Source organism: Cucumis melo, chromosome 1, assembly GCF_025177605.1.
Source record: "Cucumis melo cultivar AY chromosome 1, USDA_Cmelo_AY_1.0, whole genome shotgun sequence".
Taxonomy (NCBI): domain Eukaryota; kingdom Viridiplantae; phylum Streptophyta; class Magnoliopsida; order Cucurbitales; family Cucurbitaceae; genus Cucumis; species Cucumis melo.
Genome location: NC_066857.1, coordinates 7,166,717 through 7,189,084, shown reverse-complemented (window position 1 = coordinate 7,189,084; position 22,368 = coordinate 7,166,717). Strand labels below are relative to the sequence as shown.

The window sequence follows — 22,368 nt, the reverse complement described above, 5'->3', positions numbered from 1 at the left end:
ATTGTTGTGTTCCTTTATTATATATTTGGATACACAGCCATATCAAATTTCCCGCAGAGTTTAGGTGTCCAAGGTTAGATTTCAGTAGCCCATGGAATTTAATGTGCAACACAATCAGTGAGTTTGGTATGGCAGTTTGGGATCCAACATATCCAAGGAAGGAGGCTTGGTTGTATTTCTTTGCAAAACTGACTTTTGAAAATGTCATATGGAAGGCTCAATGGATGCCTTTAAAGGCGGTGATATATAGATGCGGAGATTTTCACAGTGTGCCTTTGTTGGAACCATGGGGAGGTGTTAACTATACACCATTTTTAGTTTTGCGTCAGGTGTGGCTCAAACAGTTTATACCACCAACTCATAATCTACAAGAGTCTGATTTTTCATACGATCCTTAAGATTGTCAATGGAAAAAACGTCAAGCAGTATGCACATGGAAATTTATAAGAAAGATAAAAGACAAAGGACATTACGAAGGAGTTACTAGTGGGTACGAGGCATGGCAGGCGAATAGAAGGAAGAATATAATAGATATCTCAAGGGAGGTAGTTGAAAGGAAAAAAGAGACAAGCTTCGAACAATCAAATCAGTGGGTTGGGAAGAGCATAGAACTAGAAGAGAAAAATTGACTGTTAGAGCAAGAGAACAAGAAACTTCGTAAAGAGACAAGTCAATGGATGGATCATGCGACTTATTTGCAGAACGAACTCGAAAAGACTAAGAGTTTCTTAAAAAATCAAGATAAATTAGAAAAGGATCTTGAGACTTTAGATAAGGAGATGAGGTGAATGAATAAAGCAAATAGGAGCTTGAAAAATGAGAAGACAACATTACAAGCAATAATGGTGTCGCAAGATGAATATATTAAAGATTTAGAAAATGGGAAGGAATATTTTCTCGAGCTTGTCAATGATTTGAATACATCAATTGTAAAACGAGAAACACAAATAATGGATTTGGAAGCACAAAATCATTCTTTGCGTCAAACTATTGATAGCCTACATCTGAAGATGGCCGAGCGCTCTGAAGAGTATGAGATACTGAAAAATTATGCCGATTCCTTACACTTTCAACTTACTGCACTTCAAAATTCAAGTAAGAGGATAACACAAGAATATGAGTCATTGAATACAAATTACGTGCAAATGAAGGTTGATTATGATCTGCAAACGAGAGATTCCAAGTGCTAGTGGAACGTGTAGATCAGAAAATCGAATTTCTCAGAATGGTGTCCAAAAGAGCAAATGGTTTTGCAGAATGGGCAGCTGATTTGAGAGTTAATTTTTTCTCAATGCAACCTCATGCAGATGATCTAAATAGATTCTTGAAGATGATATGCAGAGAACTAGGACATTTTGGGCGTTTTCATTAATTGTTCATTTTGCTATTGACAATATCAGTGATGTTCATTACGTTTTGTTTGTTTCTAGTTTCAGTTTGATTTCCTTTATTTTGTCAAACTTACATTATGTTTGTTTGATTAATTTTATTATTGTTGTTTGAATTTTATATATACTAAGATTTGCTTCTCTCTCTCTCTCTCTCTCTCTCTCTATCTCTATCTCTCTCTCTCTTTCCCCTCTTCTCTTTTACTTCAATTTTTTATTTTTTATTTTTATTTTATTTTATTTAAAAAAAGAAGGAAAATATAACTCGTCCTACTCCAATTCATCATCCTTACAATACTAGGTATAAAAGCCGAATCATGGAAGAAAAAGATAAGGACATGGACAAAATGAGAAAAGAGATTAATAATCTTGGGGAACAAGTTTCAAAAATACTGGAATTGCTTTCAATGGAAGCTCAGGCTAAAATGAAGTAATCCAATTCAAGACATAAATGATCCCATTTTTCCTCAAGGATTCACTCCATACCACATGAATGTTCTGCAGTCTCAAACCACTCAACACTATGTTCCTACGAACCCACTGTATGTTGTTCCACCCATTGTCCCAGGTATAGAACATTTGGAAGCTCAGGCTAAAATTCAAGACATGGGACAAAACGTGAACACTCTGGCTAAGCAAAAGTTAGATGTTTTGGAAGAAAGGTTGCGAGCAATTGAAGGAACTGATGTCTATAGAAATATAGATGCAACACAATTGTGCTTGGTGTCAGGCCTGATCATTCCAGAAAAGTTTAAAGTTCCTGAATTCGATAAATATGATGGATCAACGTGTCCAAGGATTCATCTTATAATGTACTGCAGAAAGATGGTGGCGCATATTAATAATGATAAATTGCTAGTCCATTGCTTCCAGGATAGCTTGACTGGTCCAGCTAGTCGATGGTATATTCAATTAGATAATGCACACATTCACGTTTGGAAGGACTTAGCTGATGCATTTTTAAAGCAATACAAACACAACATTGATATGGCCCCAGACCGTTTAGACTTGCAACGGATGAAGAAGAAGAGTTCGAAAAGCTTCAAAGAATATGCTCAATGATAGAGAGATATAGCTGTCGAGCTTCAACCACCGTTAACAGAAAAAGAAATGACATCTATGTTTATGAATACCTTGCGGGCTCCATTCTATGAGCGAATGATTGGTAATGCATCAACAAATTTTTCTGATATTATCGTTATTGGCGAAAGAATTGAATATGGGATAAAACACGGGAGGTTAGTGGAGGCTACAACTGAATATGGTGGAATAAAGAAAGGAACAATATCCAAGAAGAAAGAAGGAGAGGTTCATGCAATTGGTTTTCCTAATTTAGGGAAGCACAAATCAATTTTTGGTCAGAGAAAATATGAGCAAAACTTTCCGTCATATATAAGCAATGTCTATCATATCCCTTATAATAGTTATATTTCAGCCCATACCGTCTCTGAAACTCCAAAACCCGTTAACTCAAATTCTCCTCGACCATTTGTACAAGGTCAAGGTAGCAAAACCAATTCAAATACATGGCGGTTTGATCCGATTCCCATGACTTATACAGAGCTTTTACCTCAACTAATTCAAAATCGACAATTAGCTCCTATTCCAATTTGATTCCTATACAACCTCCTTACCCAAAATGGTATGATTCAAATGCTCGATGTGATTATCACGTTTGGCTTTGAAAAGAAAGGTGCAATCTCTAATTAATGCTAGATGGTTGAGCTTTAAAAAATCTGGTGAGAAGTCGAATGTTAACGAAAATCCACTGCCTGATCATGAAAATCCAAAAGTGAACGTTGTGGATAGCCTTGTTGACAAGTGCAAGAATGAAGTCCATGAGATAGTGATGCCTATGGAAGCACTTTTTGAAGGTCTTTTTGAAGTAGGATATGTTAGTCATGAATATCTAGACCCTAACATAAGATATGGAGGGTATGATGAAAGCAGACATTGTAGATTCCATCAAGGAGTTGTAGGCCACGTTGTCTAACAATGCCAAAAATTTAGATCCAAGGTACAACAACTTATGGATTCAAAGATACTCACGGTATATAGAGGACAAGGAAAAGACGAAAAGAAAGACAGTAAAATATGTGCTTTAATTGATGAAGTTTCAGAAAAGGAAGATTCCTTTTTACCAAGACCTTTGACAGTTTTTTATCAAGAAAGTCATAATGAGTCAACCAGCTTTTGCAATCCTAAAAAACTCACGATCCAAGTGTCGAGTCCTTTCAAATTTAAGGATCTAAAAGCAGTGGCATGGCGGTATGATTGTCAGGTCATAACAGGTCCTTCAGTTGATAACATTATAGGAATCAACGGGATAACCCGAAGTGGAAGATGCTACAAACCAGATAACTTAACAATCCCTTCAGATGGTCTGGAGCAAGGTAGGAAAAATGAGAAAAGAAATGTGAAAGATCATTGCAAAGACCAAGATGTGGAGATGTCTATCATTGCAAAAGATATAGAATACAAAAAGCTTGTCACGGATGAGGAAGCAAATGAATTCTTGAAAATAGTAAAACAAAGTGAATATAGAGATCATAGAGCAAATGCATCATACTCCAGCTCGAATTTCTTTATTATCGTTGTTTTTGAATTCAGAGCCTCATCGCAAAGTGTTATTAGATATTTTGAACAAGGCACATGTCGGACATGACATTTCAGTGGAAAAGTTTAGTGGAATTATTGGAAACATTACATCTTCAAATTCCATAGTCTTCACAGATGACGAAATTCCTCCTGAAGGCTTAGGTCATACAAAAGCACTGCATATTCAAGTGAAGTGCAAAGACTACGTCATTGCAAGAGTTTTAGTGGATAACGGATCAGCTCTAAATATAATGCCTAAATCTACACTATTGAAGCTTCCCGTGGATATGTCACACATAAAATCAAGTATTATGGTTGTGAAAGCTTTCGATGGGTCACACAGAGAAGTAATGGATGACATTGAACTACCAGTTAAAATTGGCCCATGTATTTTCAACATAGTCTTTTAAGTCATGGAGATAACACCCACGTACAGTTTTTTATTAGGATGTCCTTGGATTCACTCCGTAAGAGTGGTGCCATCCACATAGCATCAAAAATTGAAATTTATTGTTGGGAGTAAGTTGATTTGTGTGATGGGAGAGGAAGATTTCTTAATAACAAAGCCAGTCTCAACCCCATATGTTGAAGCGACGGAAGAAGCATTAGAGTGTTCTTTTCGCTCTTTTGAAATTGCTCATGCAACTATGATGGAAGCAACTGTAGATGAAGTGATAAAGCCACACAAGTCTAAAGTTGAAGTTATGACCACTAGGATAATGGGAGGTGGAGGATATTCTTTGAATAAAAACTTAGAGACACTTCTAAAAACATCGAGCAATGATGGAAAGTTTGGTTTGGGCTATAAGCCATCCATATATGACAAGATTAGGCTTCAAGAGGAAAAGAAGAAAAAACGTTTGGCAAAGCTGGAGATGAGGGAGTTTGATCCAAGTATAAAACTTATACCAGAATTATATGATATTTTCAAGAGTGCTGGTATAAGTCATTCATCACACAACTCTGATTTGAAGGATGATTTGTTAACGAAGATGGAAAGTTTATCAGTTGTAGCAGTGGCAAGGGAAGCATCATTTGAAGCAACACAATTTATGCATGTCCGCCTGATTTTGAGCTTAACAATTGGGATATTGTAGATCTACCTACATTTTCAAGAGATTTTCAAGAGTAATGATTAAGCTTTTATTTGTTTAAATTTTTTATTTTTCGAATGGCTCTGTCCAAGGCCATAGTATTTATTTGCTTTACAACATTAATGTACTGCTTTCTTGTTATTTAATGAAATTTCCACATTTTCATTTCATTCATTCTAATTTTTCTTCTCTCTGTTTTCTTTTCTGCATTTGCAAATTAAACACAAAAGTCTAAACCCTTTCATAGACAATATTCATAAGAATGAAGATGTTAGTAATTCCAGTTCTACCCTTGATGCCTTAATATACACTATGGAATCTGACAAGGAAAGTGACGATGAAGATGATGTGGGAATATCCTCAGAATTGTTAAGAATGGTAGAAGAAGAAGATGAGGTTCTTGGTCCTCACCAAGAACTAGTTGAAGCAATCAAATTTGGGTTCTGAAGAGGAGTCAAAAGAGGTAAAAATTGGCACATCATTGACCAGTGAATCACGGAAAAAAACTGATCAATTTGTTACGTGAGTATTTAGATATTTTTGCTTGGAGTTATCAGGATATGTCGGGATTAAGTACGAATATTGTAGTACACCGAGTACCTTTAAAACCAAAATGCAACCCAGTGAGACAAAAGCTACGTAAAATGAAACCTGATGTACTGATTAAAATAAAAGAGGAAGTACAAAAGCAAATTGAAGCAGGATTCCTCACAGTTTCCAAATATCTTGAATGGGTGGCAAACATTGTTCGAGTGCCCAAAAAAGACGAAAAAGTGAGAATGTGTGTGGATTATAGAGATTTAAATCGAGCCAGTCCAAAAGATAACTTCCTTTTACCTCATATCGACATGTTGTGGATAACACTGTAGGATACTCAACTTTCTCCTTCATGGATGGTTTTTCAGGATATAATCAGATCAAAATGGCTGAAGAAGATAGAGAAAAAACGACATTCATTACCCTTTGGGGAACATTCTGCTACAAAGTAATGCCTTTTGGTTTGAAAAATGCTGGAGCAACGTATCAGCGAGCAATGGTTACACTTTTTCATGATATGATGCATAAAGAAATAGAGGTGTATGTTGATGATATGATTGCAAAATCCAAGGCAGATGAAGATCATACAACCACACTCCAAAAATTATTTGATCGTTTGAGAAAATATCAATTGAAATTAAATCCATCCAAATGTACATTTGGGGCAACTTCGGGAAAGCTACTGGGATTCATCGTCAGCGAAGAAGGGATTAAAGTAGACCCAGATAAAGTAAGGGCTATCATGGAAATGCCATCCCCTAAAAAAGAAAAAGAAATTTGAGGTTTTCTGGGAAGATTGAACTACATATCCAGATTTATCTCACATTTAACACCAACATGCGAACCAATCTTCAAGCTCTTACGTAAAAACAACCCAGGAAAATGGAATGAGGATTGTGAAGAAGCTTTCAACAAAATTAAGCAGTATTTGCAGCGCCCACCAGTACTGATACCTCCAGCTCCAGGGCGACCATTAATCTTGTATTTAACAGTATTAGAAAGTTCCATGAGTGGTGTTCTAGGACAACATGATTTATCAGGGAAGAAGGAGCATGCCATTTATTATTTAAGCAAAAAGTTTACCGATTATGAATCTAGATACTCAATGTTAGAGCGAACTTGTGTGTGCTTTGGTATGGACCGCTCATCGTTTGAGGCAATATATGTTATACCACACGACATGTCTTATTTCAAAAATGGATCCAATAAAATACATTTTTGAGAAACTGTCATTATCTGGAAGGATTGCAAAATGGCAAGTTTTGTTGTCAGAGTACGATATTGTTTATGTTATTAAAAAAGCAATAAAGGGAAGCACAGTTGCTGATCATTTAGTCGCTCAACCAGTAGCAGATTACGAACCTATGAGGATTGATTTCCCGAATGAAAACATATTTCTAGTTGAAAAGAATATTAGAGATTATGAGACATGGACTATGCTTTTTGATGGTGCCTCAAATGAGTTGGGACATGGGATTGGAGTTGTGCTAATTTCTCTAGAAGGAAAGGTTTTTCCCCTAACGGCCAAGTTATGTTTTGACTGCACTCACAATATCGCTGAATATGAAGCTTGCATTATGAGACTTCAAGTAGCATGCTATATGAGTATTAAAAAGTTGAAAGTTTTGGATGACTCGATGTTAGTTATCACATCAAGTCAAGGAAGAATGGGAAATAAGAGATGATAAATCGGTACCTTACAACCAATACGTTACAAAATTATCTCAAAATTTTGAGAAGATTTCATTTGACCATGTTCCTAGGGAAGACAATCGAATGGCGGATGCATTAGCCACTCTGGCAGTGATGTTTGATCTTAATCTTGAATTTGAACTTCATCCAATCCAAATTACAAAGCGAGATGTGCCAGCATATTGCATGAATGTTGGAAATGATAACAAGCCATGGTGTTTTGACATTAAGCAATATATAAAGTGTAGAGAATATCCATATGAAGCTTCAGAGAATGACAAACGCACAATAAGAAGGTTGGTCACGAACTTTTTCTTAAGTGGTCAAGTTCTTTGTAAAAGAAACCACGATATGGTGCTCCTTCAGTGTGTTGATAAAGAGGAAGCAAAACAAATTATGACAGACATTCATGAAGGAATATGTGGAACACATGCTAATGGACATATGATGGCTAGACAAATACTTAGATCTGGTTATTATTGGACAACGATGGAATCAGACTACATAAAATATGCAAGGGAATGTAAGAAGTGTCAAATTTATATGGATAAGATCCATGTAGCAGCATCTCCATTGCATATCTTGTCAGCACCATGGCCATTTTCTTTATAGGGAATGGATGTTATTGGACCCATTGATCCTAAAGCCTCAAATGGCCATCGTTTTATTCTTGTGGCCATTGATTACTTCACTAAATGGATAGGGGCTGCATCTTATTGCAATGTTACAAGGGGAGTAGTGCTCAAATTTATCAAGAAGGAGCTTATATGTTGTTATGGTCTCCCAGAGGGTATTATTACGGGTAATGCCAAGAACCTTAATAACAAAATGATGGACAAACTTTATGAGCAATTCAAGATCAATCACCGAAATTCGACTCTATATCGCCCAAAGATGAATGGGGCAGTTGAGGCAGCTAACAAAAATATTAAAAGAATCATTGAGAAAATGACAATAACATACAAAGATTGGCATGAAATGTTACCATTTGCGCTGCATGGATATCGCACGTCAGTTCGTACTTCAACAGAGGCAACACCATTTTCTTTAGTTTGTAGAAGTTGAGATACCTTCATTGAGAGTTCTCATGGAAGCTAAGTTAGATAAAGCTGAATGGATACGAGATCGTTATGAGCAGTTGAATTTCGTTGAAGAAAAACGGTTGGCAGCATTAAATCATGGGCAAGTTTACCAAAGAAGACTAATGCGAGCATACAATAAGAAAGTGCATCCTTGAAGCTTTCGAGAGGGAGATTTGGTATTAAAAAAAATACTTCCGTTTCAAAATGATCATCGAGGAAAATGGACTCCTAATTATGAAGGTCCATTTGTAGTGAAAAAAACTTTTTCAGGAGGAGCTCTACTTTTAACTAATATGGATGGCGTTGAGTTAAAAAATCCTGTGAATTCAGATTATGTTCGAAGATATTATGCATGAGGTCTTTTCTTAGAGGGTTTCGTAATGTTGAAAGAAGTCAGGGGTATTTCTAGGAAACTTACATTTAGTTCTTAGAATGTTATTTCCAGATGTGTAAACTTTCTCTCACCCCTCTCTTCGTACTCCTATTCCAAGCATTGTTGTCACATTTTTTTTTTCAAATTTATTATTATATTTTTTGAACATATGTTTATTTGCCAATCTTTTCTTTTATCGTTTCTAAAAGATAGTAAACATTCATGATTCATTAGTCCATTATTCTACATTTTTTTTAATTAGCAAGGATCCAGTACAACTTGTATTTGCAAACCAAGTAAAAACTATGATTTTCTTTTGATAAGATTTAAGGAAATATAGGTGTCTACAAGTCCAGACAAATTTTGCTATGATGGGAGTTATCGTAATTGGAAGTCTACATCTTAAAGGGATTCATGTTTTGTGATGTCCAAGGACTAAACAATATTGGATCTTTACAACATAGTGCAGTCATTTGCAGTTTTGATTCAAAGAGTGGCGAATTTGACAACTTAAAAAGCTTTCATAATATATGTGTTTTATTCTATCCGGTGGCCATACTAATCAATTGTTAATAGGATTAATGAATGGAGCAATGAGCTATTTATTTCTTTGAAAATGACAATATTTTATTTTCAAATTAAATCTTTACCAAGTCCAAAGCAGGACAAGTCCATTTTTTATCAAACCTAGTCCTAGAGCTAAGGTTGATGTCTTTTTGAATTTGGTTAAATCGAGCCCAGATCTGAAGCTGAGGCCGAAGCCTGTCTATCAGGTCCTTTATTTATCAAACCTAGTCCTAGAGCTAAGGTTGATGTCTTTTCGAATTTGGTTAAATCGAGCCCAGATCTGAAGCTGAGGTCGAAGCCTGTCTATCAGGTCCTTTATTTATCAAACCTGGCCCTAGAGTTAGGGTTGATAATCTTTTCAGTTCCCTTTCTAAAAAATAAATTTTGGCCCAAATACTTTATCTATTTCCTTTGTCCACCTTTAAATATTTTCAAGATGGACAAAGAGGGGCAAACTGCAGATATCATATTTTGACCATTTATTTTTTACATTTACTTTAGTTTATTTTATTTATTTATTTTTATTAAATTAAGTTGATTTGAATTTGAATTTTAAAAAAAAAAAAAAGAAAAGAAAACAGTAATTAAATTTCATATCTTTTCCCTATTTTCTCTCAACCACTTCCAGTCCTACGATTTTCCCCTCCCTCTCCACGATTCTCCCTCTCCACGATTCTCCCTATCCACGATCCTCCCTCTCCACGATCCTCCCTCTCCACGATCCTCCCTCTCCACGATTCTTCCCACTTTCCCACTATCACAAACACGATCTTCATGATCTTGCAATCTTAAAAAAAAGCTACCATCTCAGTGCCCTATAAAAAACAGAGAAAAAAAAATAGAGAAGGGGGATTTCTTGATTACTTGAAGGAGAGATCAATTAAAAAGGGAAAAGCAAAAAAAAAAACTATTCAGCCAAGGTAAGTTTTTTTTATTGTTCTTCCATTCTTCAAATTTAATTTGTTTTTAATTCATTAAATTGGTTTTGTTCCTTCATCAAATTTTATCTAGATCGTCTTTAATTTTTTTTTAGGGTTAGGGTATTTTAATTTTGTTAAGTTTAGACCAATTGAGTCTATTTCTCATTAGCCTCTGTTTTGTATTCTAATTTTATTGGGTTAAACCAATTGGATATTGTTGCACCAAATTTTTCCTAGGTTGTACTATGTTTAATTTTTTTAGGTTTAGGGTGTTTTAATTTTGTTAGGTTTAGACCAATTGAGTCTATTTCTCCTTAGTCTCTGTTTTGTATTCTAATTTTGTTGGGTTAAACCAATTGGATATTATTGCATCAAATTTTAGACTGTACTGTGTTTAATTTTTTTTTAAATTATGACTCTTTAGGTTAAACCAATTGAATACCAATACAATAGTGTTACATCAAATTTGTCACTTTGTTTAATTTTGTTAGGAATACTACCACATCAAATCTGTTTGTGTGCTTTAATTTTGTTAGGTTTAAGTCATTTGAAAATTGTTACATCAAATTACCTATGCTTTAAATTTGATTTAAAGTAAGCCATTTGATTAAAATTTGTTAAATGTATGGTTTAATTTGGTTGTTTTTACTGTTTATTAAGTATGTTTGATATTGCTTGATTAGATTGGTTGAATGGCAGAGTATTTATTTCAGCACTGTATATTATTTACTTTCCAAATATTATTTTTCAAACATTATATATTTCTAATATAGTATATTATTTCCAATATTTTATTTTTGAATATGTAGATATTATCTCCAACTTGTATCATTTGACAACATATATTGTTGGTTGTATTATTTGTCATATTTGTCAACTATTTTATATTGTATTATTTGTCATATTTGTCAACTAATTTATACTGTATTATTTATGGGAAAGAATAATGTTCATTTATGGATTTTTTGGTTAAAATTCCATAAATACATAAAATTTCTCAATTTCTAAAAGTTAATAAAATTATTTTTAAACAAAGTATATCTAACAATTTTATATTTTAGAATGGGATTGAGTAGTGTTTTCTTTAGAATTCATTAATTCTTTAGATACATGAAATTTTCCATTAAAGGCCTATGATGGAGATCAAAATATCAAAGTTTGATATTTTAATATTCTTGAGGTAAATAAAAAAATCTTTTTAAATAAAAATTAAATTCTATTTTTCTAATGGCTCTCATACCACCTATATAATCATCAATTCAAACTTAGTTTTTTATAGTTATGAATTGATAACCATGAGACATTTAAAAAATATCAAACAAAAACTTTGTTTTGTGAAACTCGTTAATTTAGTTTAAAAGATAAATTTTGGTAATCATTTTTATGGGTGTTGTAGGGTGCTAATACCTTCCCTACACACAACTGACTCCCGAACCGTAGACCAATTTTTTTTGTGGTAACCAATCACACCTTAATATGATTGGTGGCGACTCCAAACCTTCTAACTATTGAAGATTAAATGATTGGGGATGTCGGCCGCTCCGCGTCGCGATCACGTCGCGACAACATTTCAAAACCGTAAGCAATTTTCCATTTTTTTAATTTTAATTTATTTATATTTTTATTCATGTATTATGCTCCTATTGGTCTTGTATATTGGTCCAACAATTGTTTCATTTTAAATACATATAACTGACAAATATTCATCAAATGACAACTCAACATCATCTATTCATATCATTTCCAAAACTTTGCATCATATTCATATCATTTATAAAACCAATATAAACAATTTCATCAGATTTTCAAGAATTCAACTAAACATCATCTAATTAGCTAACTTAGCCCAAAAGTATATCATCTCCATACATAAAGTTTCATAATGGCAACCCCCTGCATATGAACAATTCACCTATCAACAATTCACCTAAACTCTAAACCACAACAAAGTCTCAAAAGTATATCAATCAACCCCCCTCCATATGAACAATTCAAAAAATCAGCCCCCAAAAAAAGTTTCCTACTTCAGAATCACAAATAATTCATAGGTCGTATGTACGAACCCAAAAACTCAGCCAACTCAACTCGCACCTCATCTAACTCGGCCTTTGAGTATGGTTTTCGTGTATCAATCTGTAAACATGCAAAATAAATGAATTAGTATTCATGAAAATTATTATACCCACAAAAGAAATAGTTTGATATATAACATACTGAATCCGAGATGATAATACTTTCCCTATTTACAATTTCTCTCATAAACTTCATGACATATTATCCACACGCGATGCTCCCGACTTGTAGTGGACACTATAAAAAATGGCTTGTTGCTCCCTAGTAAACTTTCATAAGTTATATTCCAATTGCAGGAGGAAACCCAAGAAAGATTACTACTCCGGAGTATTGATGTTTGATTATGTTAATATGGCAAACCAGTCAGCAACTTACTCCAACGTTGCCTAGTTTGATTCCACAAAAGAAGACCTATAGTGAAGATCTAAGTATAGTTACTTGTGTCAATGTCAATCTTCAAAGAAATGGGATAATCACATAGAAAAATTAAGGAGACTGTCGTGTTGTAAAAAGCTACGGCAAACGACAATGACAGACTTCACCGAATTATCCATTTAACAGTCTTAAGTCTCAAAGTACAGTTAATTTTCCTTGTAAAGTTATGTTCTTATCTAAAACATGGTGAATTGAGTAATTGAAAATATAGAGTGAAAGGAGATAATCACCATGATTTAGAAAATTTGAAGGTTGGGTACATTGCCCGAGCTACCGTGTGGATCGTGCATATCGTTGATTGTACTCAATGATGACATACTTCCTTGTGATTGACCTGCACTATTGTTCACATCAAATGTACTAGTAGTCCAGAAATTCTCTGATAAGCTAGGTTTCCTTAGTCCATGACATTGAATTTGTTGACCTTTTGGTGGTTCATTCAGATGAGTTTTTAGTTCCGACTTCGTGTAGCATCCAAGACAACCACTTTTCTGTTACAAACAAATGTGATCATATAAATGATAAATACCTGCTCAAAATATTCACAAGACATTTGCAAGCACCTCATTTCAATAAATAAATGTTAAACACTGATAAGTTTTTAAAACGTCAAGAATTTAATTGATATAACTTGACTTTTTTAACACGTCAAGAAAAAATACATTTTACTTGACGTTTATAAAACGTCAAGAATGTTGAAATTTTAAATATTCTTGACGTTTTAGAAAACGCCAAGAATTTAATAGATAATCCTTGACGTTTTTAAAACGTCAAGAAAAAATACATTTTATCTGACATTTACAAAACGTCAAGAATGTTGAATTTTTAAATATTCTTGACGTTATAGAAAACGTCAAAAATTTAATAGATAATCCTTTACGTTTTTAAAACGTCAAGAAAAAATACATATTACTTGACGTTTAAAAAACGTTAAGAAAGCTGAAAATTGACCTTCCATAAAAATTCTTGACGGTTTCTCCTTCCAATCACCCATTTCTTGACGGTTTTTTAAAAAAAACGTCAAGAAATAAAAAATGCAACAGTCAAGAAAGGTCTTTTTTCTAGTAGTGCGAAGATCATTTACCAAGTGGGGATTTGAAGAAGTGAAAAAAGGAAAGAATAATGATAATGGTAGAACAATGATCATGATTTTAAAAAAAATATAAAAAAAATGGTAGATAAAGAAGAAAACGAAGAAGATGGAAAGGAAGAAGGAAGAAATCGGAGCCAGAATATTTAAAAAAGAAAATCTGCAAGGACAAACCTGAAATATTTAAAAAAAAATGGTCAGCTTCATAGGACATAGGATTTTCGATTTTGTTATAGGAGTCGTAAATATTTTGATGTTTTGTTATATTTATGAAAAATAACCTAAATAAAAATTAAAACAAAAGAGAAATTAAAACTTTGATACTTAAATTATTCTTCATGAATTTCATCATTTTCTTTTTCTTTTTTGGTGTTAGCTTTGTATTTTCCTCTTATGATTTATTTTAATCAAATCTCCCCCATTATCTTAGTGGTCAATGAAATATCACCGCATTTTCTCTGACAATTTTGCATTTCGTTCCTCCAAATTTCGAAAATCATCTAAGAACATATCTTCATTTTGATCACTAATTCTTGCTAGAAAATCTTTTTTGTAATAAAAAAGAAAAACTCCATTTTATGAGGTTTTAATTTTTTTGTTATTTGTTATTTTAGTTTATTTTTGCTTCGTTTTTTTTCCACGATTCAACTACATACATACTTTTCCAAATTCTTAACACTCATTTGATATTTTAATTAAATAAAATACAATGTGAGTTTGTGTCTGTATATATAAAATGTCAAATTTGAAGGTTGTTGTTGAAGTTGATTTTCAAAAGTGATTTTCGCCAAAGTTTGTAGTTGCAGTGGTTGTTAGAGGTAGAAGTTAGTTGCACAAAAGTGATCTTGGAGTTGGTCACACGAGTTTGTTGTCAGAGCCTAGAATTCACCGCATGAAGATGATCATCAAAATTGACTTTCATCGGAGTTTGTTATTGGAGTCTAAAATTGGTTGTCAGAGTTAGTCATGCAAGGGTAGTCGTCAGAGGTGGTCACTGGAGTTTGTTGTTGGAGGTGGTTGTTGGAGCTTGGAATCAGTCTTAAATTAGTTGAATGTGCGAAAGTTGTTGAAGTTAGTTCTTAGAGTGTGAGAACGGTAATCTAAATGGTGGTTGATGGACAAACCTATAGAAACGTTAGGCACAAGGGAGAGTTGGGTGAGTTGGTATAATATACCAACTCAACTCCACAAACATGTAAATTTGGTGAGCCAAACATCGAATTTGTATATTATACCAACTCAAGTCATCTCATGTTAGTGTGTCAAACACTCTCTTAATGAAAGATGTCTCTTACTGTATATCACTAATAGATTAAAATGAAAGATTAAGTTTTATCAATAATTCTACTTCTATAATTAACCAACATTTTATGTTTACATGTAGTCACCTTCATAATTCGAAGCAAAAAAAGCAACAAAAACCTACGATATGCATGCTACTAGATGCTATTTTGTGATATGCATATTAAGAGTGCAAATTAGGGCATAAGACTCCTCTTATTTCAATAATATTTCTATTTTCCTTCTAAATTTAGATCTTTATTTTCATCCACTTTCTAGTTTTAACTCATTTGAAGCATATGAGAATATTTTGCTCTATTAACCTTCCAATCCCAATAAATTTCCTTTCAACAATTATTTTGGTTATTTTTATATTTTGAACTACAATAACTTGTATTGCTACAAATTATCAATAAACCTGATAGAAATAGACATAAGATTTAATTAATATGAGGCAAAGATACTTGAAGTTTGTTATAGGTGATAAAGCACCTATCAAAAGAATTTTAAGGATTTGAATGAATGAAAAGCTAATCCACATTTTATTGGACCATTTAAGATTTTAGAGCAAGTTGATCAAGCAGCTTATTGTTTGGCTTTGGCACTATGTTTTTCCACCGTTCATGACCGTTTGCAAATTTCATAAGTTGAGAAAGCATATGAGAAGTAATCCATCTCTCATGGTGAAATTAAGACTTTGTAATTGCACGAGAAACTTAAGTCATAGGGAGAAGCCTAAATAAATTCTTGACAGGAAGGTAGAAATTTTTCGTAGAATAGAGATAACACTAGTGTAAGTTTTGTGGCAGATTCAACTATCTAAATTAGCAACATGGAAACAAATGAACAAGACGAATACGAACTACTTGGAGGTCTTCTAGATTTGTAATTTTCGAACACAAAAGTTCTTAAAGAGGAAAGAATGCATGTGTGTTTCCTATGTTATCTCCCTGATCTCCATCTTTTTTTTCTTCTTCTTTATTTTATAGCAATGTTAACGATAAAGTTAAAGTTAGTTTAAAGAAAATTATTTTAGATGACAAAACTTCTAAAAATAACTATAAACATAACAAAATATCATAATTTATCTATGATAAAATAAGACAAGTTAGATACAGATAATAGTATATAATGGTCATCAAGATCCATTTTAGATAGATTGTGATATTTTGTTATATTTTGATTCATTTTGTTATGGATGAAAATAGGTCAAAAATGATTTTTTTTTTTTTTTTTTGACAACATATAAAAGGAGAGAATTGAACATTCATCTTCAACTTAAAAAAATTAAAAGAGTCAAATAAATTAAGCTTCAAAAAGGATGGATTGTAGGATAAACGAAAATTTAAAACATTTTTGTGGTATGATTAAAATTTAAAACATGAAGAAACCCAAAGCACATATGTTTTTGTTTTTGTTTTTGTTTTTAATCGAATGAATGAATGGTGGTAAAGTCTAAAGAGATTCAAACCAAAATGTTAGTAGCCTCTACTGCCCCCTTCACATCCACACAAACTTCAAACACAACCAACTCTCCTTTTCCAATTTCTACACTCTTCTTCCTCCATTTCCATTCTCCAATTCGTCTCCAGAAATCATCGTTTCTGGTTTCGGATGGGAACCACCGCATTGTTTATCACTAACCCATTCTCCTCCATCTTTCACCAACAAAACCTTCCTTCTCCCCTTCTCCATCCTCACCGTTTTCTCCCTAAACGGGTCTCCGCCCTCCACTGTGCCCACAACCAAAACCCCATCTCATCTCCCGCTTTGATTCGGAGATGGGTTTTGGTTTCCGGTGTTTCTTTGCTTTCTTCGGCGGCTTTGGGATTGCAAAACGAGTGTTTGGCTGCGGTTAAGCAAGGCCTTCTTGCTGGCAGAATTCCTGGGTTGTCTGAACCAGATGAACAGGGTTGGCTTTTCTCATTTCCTTTTCTACTTTACATTTATCAGTCTTCTGGTTGCTCTAATTTGTGGGTTATCAAACACTTTTGTTCATTCTTCCCTTAAACTCTTTCAATTTTTTTCATGTAGTTTTAAGTTCGCAACGATTTATAGTCTTTCAATATGGTTAAGTTATAAGCATTTTTTATGAACTTTTTCATATCTTTGAACTTTTGAAAGTATATTATCGTTATTAACAGGTTTCTTAAACCTTCATATTTGTGGTCTTTAGTATACTCATCAACTTTTTTACATAAAATTGACAGTTGATGGACGTATTAGATACATATATGAAAGTCTAAAGACTTATTTTAATGTTCAGTGACTTATTTGACAAAAATTTAGAAGTCCAAGGACAATTTGTAGCCTAACCTTTAAAATTTGTACATAGAAGAAAACAGATGCCTTGTATACTGCTCTCGTTGCCCTTTCTGTTTTGCTAGCGCAGGAATCTCTTGTGCTAAACATACAAAAATGTTAAGTTATTGAATAAATAGATATCCAGCAAATTTCATTTTGACCACTGAATGCTTTTGAACTGCTTTCCTTTTTATCTCAAGCTTAGCATATCTGGTTTCTTGTTTGTTGCCTGCTCAGACAGGTTGGAGGACATATCGTAGACCTGATGAGAAGTCCGGTGGGCATGGAGTTGGATGGAGTCCTATTATTCCTTATGCCTTTTCAGTTCCGCAAGACTGGGAAGAGGTAAATGCTGCTTGATATTCCTCTTTTAAGTTTTAACCTAACTAAAGATGATGATGAAGAGCTACAAAAGAAACAAATGGCTTCTACCTCAAACAGTTTCTTCATCAGATTAGAGAAACTAATGAAACTTGATCAACCACTTAAACTAATAAGATATTAGACTGGATTGTTAGGCTGGTGCTTTGAGTGGTTTTCAGTCTCCACACTGAAGGATGACTTAATTGGTGACCATCCACTTAGAATTTTAAAATTGAACGAGTTTCTTGACAGTTAAAAGGAAACCAACAATTATCTTTGGAATTTGTGTTGGGACACATCCTTGTTGACTAGAGGAGTAGAGTGATGCCTGTATCTATAAACATGGTAAAGAAAGATCCAATGATATCTATTTCCGATTAATTTCTCTGCCTGGAAATGAAAATTGTCATTCTAATTGGACATCTCCGTGCAAGTTAATTTCATGTTCATTTTGATTAAAGAAAGACATGAACAATGGACATGATACAATTTGCTTTTGTGTTGCAGGTTCCGGTGTCAATTGCTGATCTTGGTGGGACAGAGATTGATCTCAGGTTCGGAAGCTTGAAGGAAGGTCGACTGTTTGTAATCGTTGCGCCTGTTCGTCGATTTTCCGATGGTGCATTTCCCCAAAACTTTATGCTTCTTGTTCAGCTTTCCATTTCAAAGAAACTATACTGCCACCTCTCACTCTTCTGAGTCCTGACTTTGTTATTATTCTGTGAAGTTATCGGCGAGGACGCAACCATTGAAATGGTTGGACCTCCAGAAAAAGTAATCAATGCATTCGGGCCTGAAGTTATAGGAGAAAACGTAGAAGGAAAGGTGATCAGCATGAGCGTGGCGGAGTATTCTGGAAGAACGTATTATCAGTTTGAATTGGAGCCTCCTCATGTTATAATCACAGCGACAGCAGCGGGAAATCGTCTGTACCTATTCAATGTAACAGCAAATGGTAAGAGCCTACGAAGTACACCTTGTTTATATAGGGTTAAAATCATATAAGATATCAATCGTGATCCATTAGAACTAAAGAAAGCATTTTTCTTTGGTTTAGGCCTCCAGTGGAAGAGACATTACAAAGACTTGAAAAGGATTGCAGATTCGTTTCGCGTCGTGTGATGAAGTTGTTTTGAAACTAGTTGGAGTAGTATGCATATACATTTTGATTTACAGGACAAATAGATGGTCAAAGCCTTAAGGTTTTTGTTTGATTGATCGGCTTTGCACTATCATATGTTTATACTTCTGCTTGATGGCGAATACATGACCTTGATATATCGAGTCGTAGTTGTATTGATCATGAGAGAATTGATATCGTCGTGTAAAGTAATTGAAATTGAAGGGTTGATGAAAATATATAATTTTCAGGCCAGTGATATATAAGAACAATGTTTGAGAGTTGTAATTACAATGCAGACCTAGGAAATATTTTCTAAAGAGTTTCCTTTTAACACTCAGATATTGTAGTTTAGGTGAGTAAGCTGACATGGACAATATAAAGGTAAAATAAAACTTAAACACTAAACCCTGAAAAGACACCGAGAAAGTGAAGTTACTGCGAGGAGCTGATTAAACCGTGCACGTGATAATCATCAGCTCTGGACAAAAAACAAATGGGCCTTAAAGGTTGAGCCCAAAAGTCAGTCACAATAAACCCAACAAACAACCTACTCAAAAAACAGAACTCTAACTCAACCAAATTCAAAACATAATTTATGAAGGAAAAACTCCAGCAAACTCCGAGCTTAGTAACAACTTAGAAAGAAGTTCATATAAAGGATTCAATTAGTTACCAATCTCTGAGCTTTAACAAACTACAATGAAAATCAAAACGGTCCTTGGCAACAACCTTGGTCAACATATCTGCTGGATTATGAGAAGTATTCACATTAAGCAGATTCACCTTGCAAACTTGTACAACTTCTCTAACATAGTGGAACCTTTCGTTTTATCATGAAAAGCAGGGTTCTTTGAGATGACTAATGCATTTTGACTTGTCACAAAACAACTTGACCGAAGCAGACACATGAGACATATTTCAGAGATCAGACCCTTGAGCCAAACAGATTCTTTCACAACATCAGTTAAACCCATATACTCTGCTTCTGTATAGGACAAAGCAACAACTGTTTGAAGAGTTGATCTCCAACTAAAACATTTCCATACAACATAAAAACATACCCTCTGAGTGAACGCTTTTTGTCAAGATCAGTAGCATAATTTGAATCTACACACCCGACGCTAACATTATGTTTCATCAGAATTTTGAGTGTACAACAACCCCTTGTTAACAGAACCTTCGACATACTTCAACACTCATTTGGAAGCCTCCCGATGTACTTTACTAGGATGACTCATAAACCTACTCAGAACACTCAAGGAATGAGCTAAGTCAAATCTAGTTGAGATCATACCCTACATCAAACTTCCGACAAGATTGGCATAAGCAGAAATAGGAGATTTATTATAAGACCATTTAAAATGTTATGCAAAAGAGATCTTTACCAGTTTGCTTTTTTCCATACTAAACGATTGATGATCTTCTTCAAGTAATCAGACTAAGAGATAAATAAAGAGCACTCTTGCGTGTCTCGAGTTAATTAATTCCATTCCAAAAATCTTCTTTGCAGTGCCTATGCCCTTTACTTCAAAATTGTCTTAAAACTTCTGCTTAATCTTCAAAATCTCAGTAGAATCATTAGATACAATAAGTATATCACTAACATACAAAAGCAGCAGCACAAAGATAGTTTTATCAACAGACATTTTATAGACAAGAGTCAAAATTGTTTTTAACAAAACCTTAAATAAAAACTAAAAATTAACAATCTGGTTGGTCGGTTCATATCACAAAAGGTAATAAATAAAACTACTGTTAAATTACTTTAACATTCCCCTTAAACATAGGGGTGATGAGATCACACCAAGTTCGGATTGAAGTGCACAAAAGCGAGTTTCAGATAATGGCTTTGTTAGACCATCAAGAAGTTGAATAACTCGTCTTCGAATGCTAGATCACACAACAAGCAAATGACATCTCATATCAGATCACACAGCAAATATAAGACATTCTACTCTAGATCACACTAACAAGCAAATGACATCTCATATCAGATCACACAACAAATATAAGACATTCTACTCTAGATCACACAGCAAGAATAGAGTATTTTATCTCATATCATCAGCAAGGATAAGACATCTTATACCAGATCACACAACAATTACAAGATGTTCTCATCACATAGGGTATACAAGATCATCTCATTTCATTTTATCATTTCAATTCATGTTAAAACCCATTTATTTATAAATCACATACATTTTAAGAAACAGAAAAGCATAAGAGAAATCATGTAACTCATAGCTTCCATAGAAATATATTTAAGGATTTAAATACATTAGAAATCCTTTTATTTTTGGAAACATTTTTAGGAAGAACCACTCACAATCAATTAATTCCCTTGCCTAACTCTTTAGTCGAGAACTTCCTTATTCTTCCTTGCAACTCCCTGTCGGATTCAAGCTCATGAAGAATCTATGAAAATCTTGAAACTCTCTCCATTCTTTCTTAAGTAAACCAAGGGTAAAAGAAACTTTAAAATGACCGGCCTTCACCTATTTATAAGTTTTTTTGATGAAGTTTCCCATGCCAGAATGATTAGGTCTGCCCAGTAGTGAGAATGGTCCAATGTCAAACGCAACATGTCACTGTCACTTCCTTATCTTGGATTTTGATTGGACGAAAAAGTCAAATCAATTGTCGACTTTCTTAGACAATGATAACATCACTACTTTCGCATAGATGTCTCATCGCAATAGCTAATCTTGCCTCGTGAATTTTATCGCGTAAGGCAAAACACAATCAGGGCCTCACAGAATAACTCCTTTTGTCTATGAACCATTTATTTCATTGAAATTTATGAAATTTAAAGTAATTACATTTCAACATCTTGTTGTTCTTGACAAGGAAACATATGATCACTGTGATCACCATATTTAGACTGTTGAACGCTTTGACTGATAAGTGTACCTTAGGTTCACTTTATGATTGATGTGTGTGCTCCTACGGGATCATAAAACTGATATGACTCAAGTTATAGGCCTAGTAGGAAGTTAACAGTTCACTTAGTAGGACCAGTAAAGGGTCCCTTTACTGATATTTTTATATACTCATTTTTGTATGTTCAACTTTTCAAGCAAAGGTAAAAGTAAAGGCAAGCTAGCGAGGAACAAAAAGAATCATAGTTTGCCATATGGGGACTATGTTTATGTTTATGCTTATGCTATTTTATGTTTTTTATGATTTTGCTGTCATTAGGGGTGTAAATGGACCGGGTTGGGGTTTTTGACCAACTAGAAATTTTGAGTTGGTTAAATGGACAACCTAAATAACCCAAATAAGATCTTTAACCCAACCCAACCAATTTCGGGTTGGGTTGGGTTAGATCGTCGGGTTATTTATTGATTTTATTTTTTTAAGTATATTATTTATTAACTTAAAATACTTAAATTTTTGTGTAACACATTTTAATAATTAAAATTTCATAAAACTCAAATGTTAAATA

At 33.8% G+C, this 22,368-nt stretch overlaps 1 protein-coding gene and 1 pseudogene across 2 annotated transcripts; both read left to right on the top strand.

The window, feature by feature from the left end:
- Positions 1-1,877: 1,877 nt before the first annotated feature.
- On the top strand, positions 1,878-8,747 carry LOC103500105 (uncharacterized; annotated as a pseudogene).
- Positions 8,748-16,592: 7,845 nt separating this feature from the next.
- Positions 16,593-19,205, top strand: LOC103500071 (psbP domain-containing protein 4, chloroplastic). 2 transcript variants are annotated; one of them, XM_008463264.3, is made up of 5 exons: positions 16,593-17,042; positions 17,676-17,779; positions 18,305-18,416; positions 18,525-18,752; positions 18,855-19,205. In XM_008463264.3, the coding sequence occupies exons 1-5, from the start codon at positions 16,745-16,747 to the stop codon at positions 18,917-18,919; spliced, it is 807 nt and encodes a 268-aa protein (XP_008461486.1). In that variant the 5' UTR covers positions 16,593-16,744; the 3' UTR covers positions 18,920-19,205. The 2 variants fall into 2 exon arrangements, with proteins under 2 accessions (XP_008461486.1, XP_008461487.1); XM_008463265.3 differs by having other exon boundaries at positions 16,626-17,042; positions 17,672-17,779.
- The last annotated feature ends 3,163 nt before the right edge of the window (positions 19,206-22,368 follow it).

What these genes read in the sequence shown, in the direction of transcription:
- LOC103500071 (XM_008463264.3), top strand. Translation starts at nt 16,745, where the DNA reads ATGGGAACCACCGCATTGTTTATCACTAACCCATTCTCCTCCATCTTT. An exon ending in GTCTGAACCAGATGAACAGG is followed by an intron (nt 17,043 to 17,675) that starts GTTGGCTTTTCT and finishes CTGCTCAGACAG; the next exon opens with GTTGGAGGACATATCGTAGA. An exon ending in ATTCAATGTAACAGCAAATG is followed by an intron (nt 18,753 to 18,854) that starts GTAAGAGCCTAC and finishes TCTTTGGTTTAG; the next exon opens with GCCTCCAGTGGAAGAGACAT.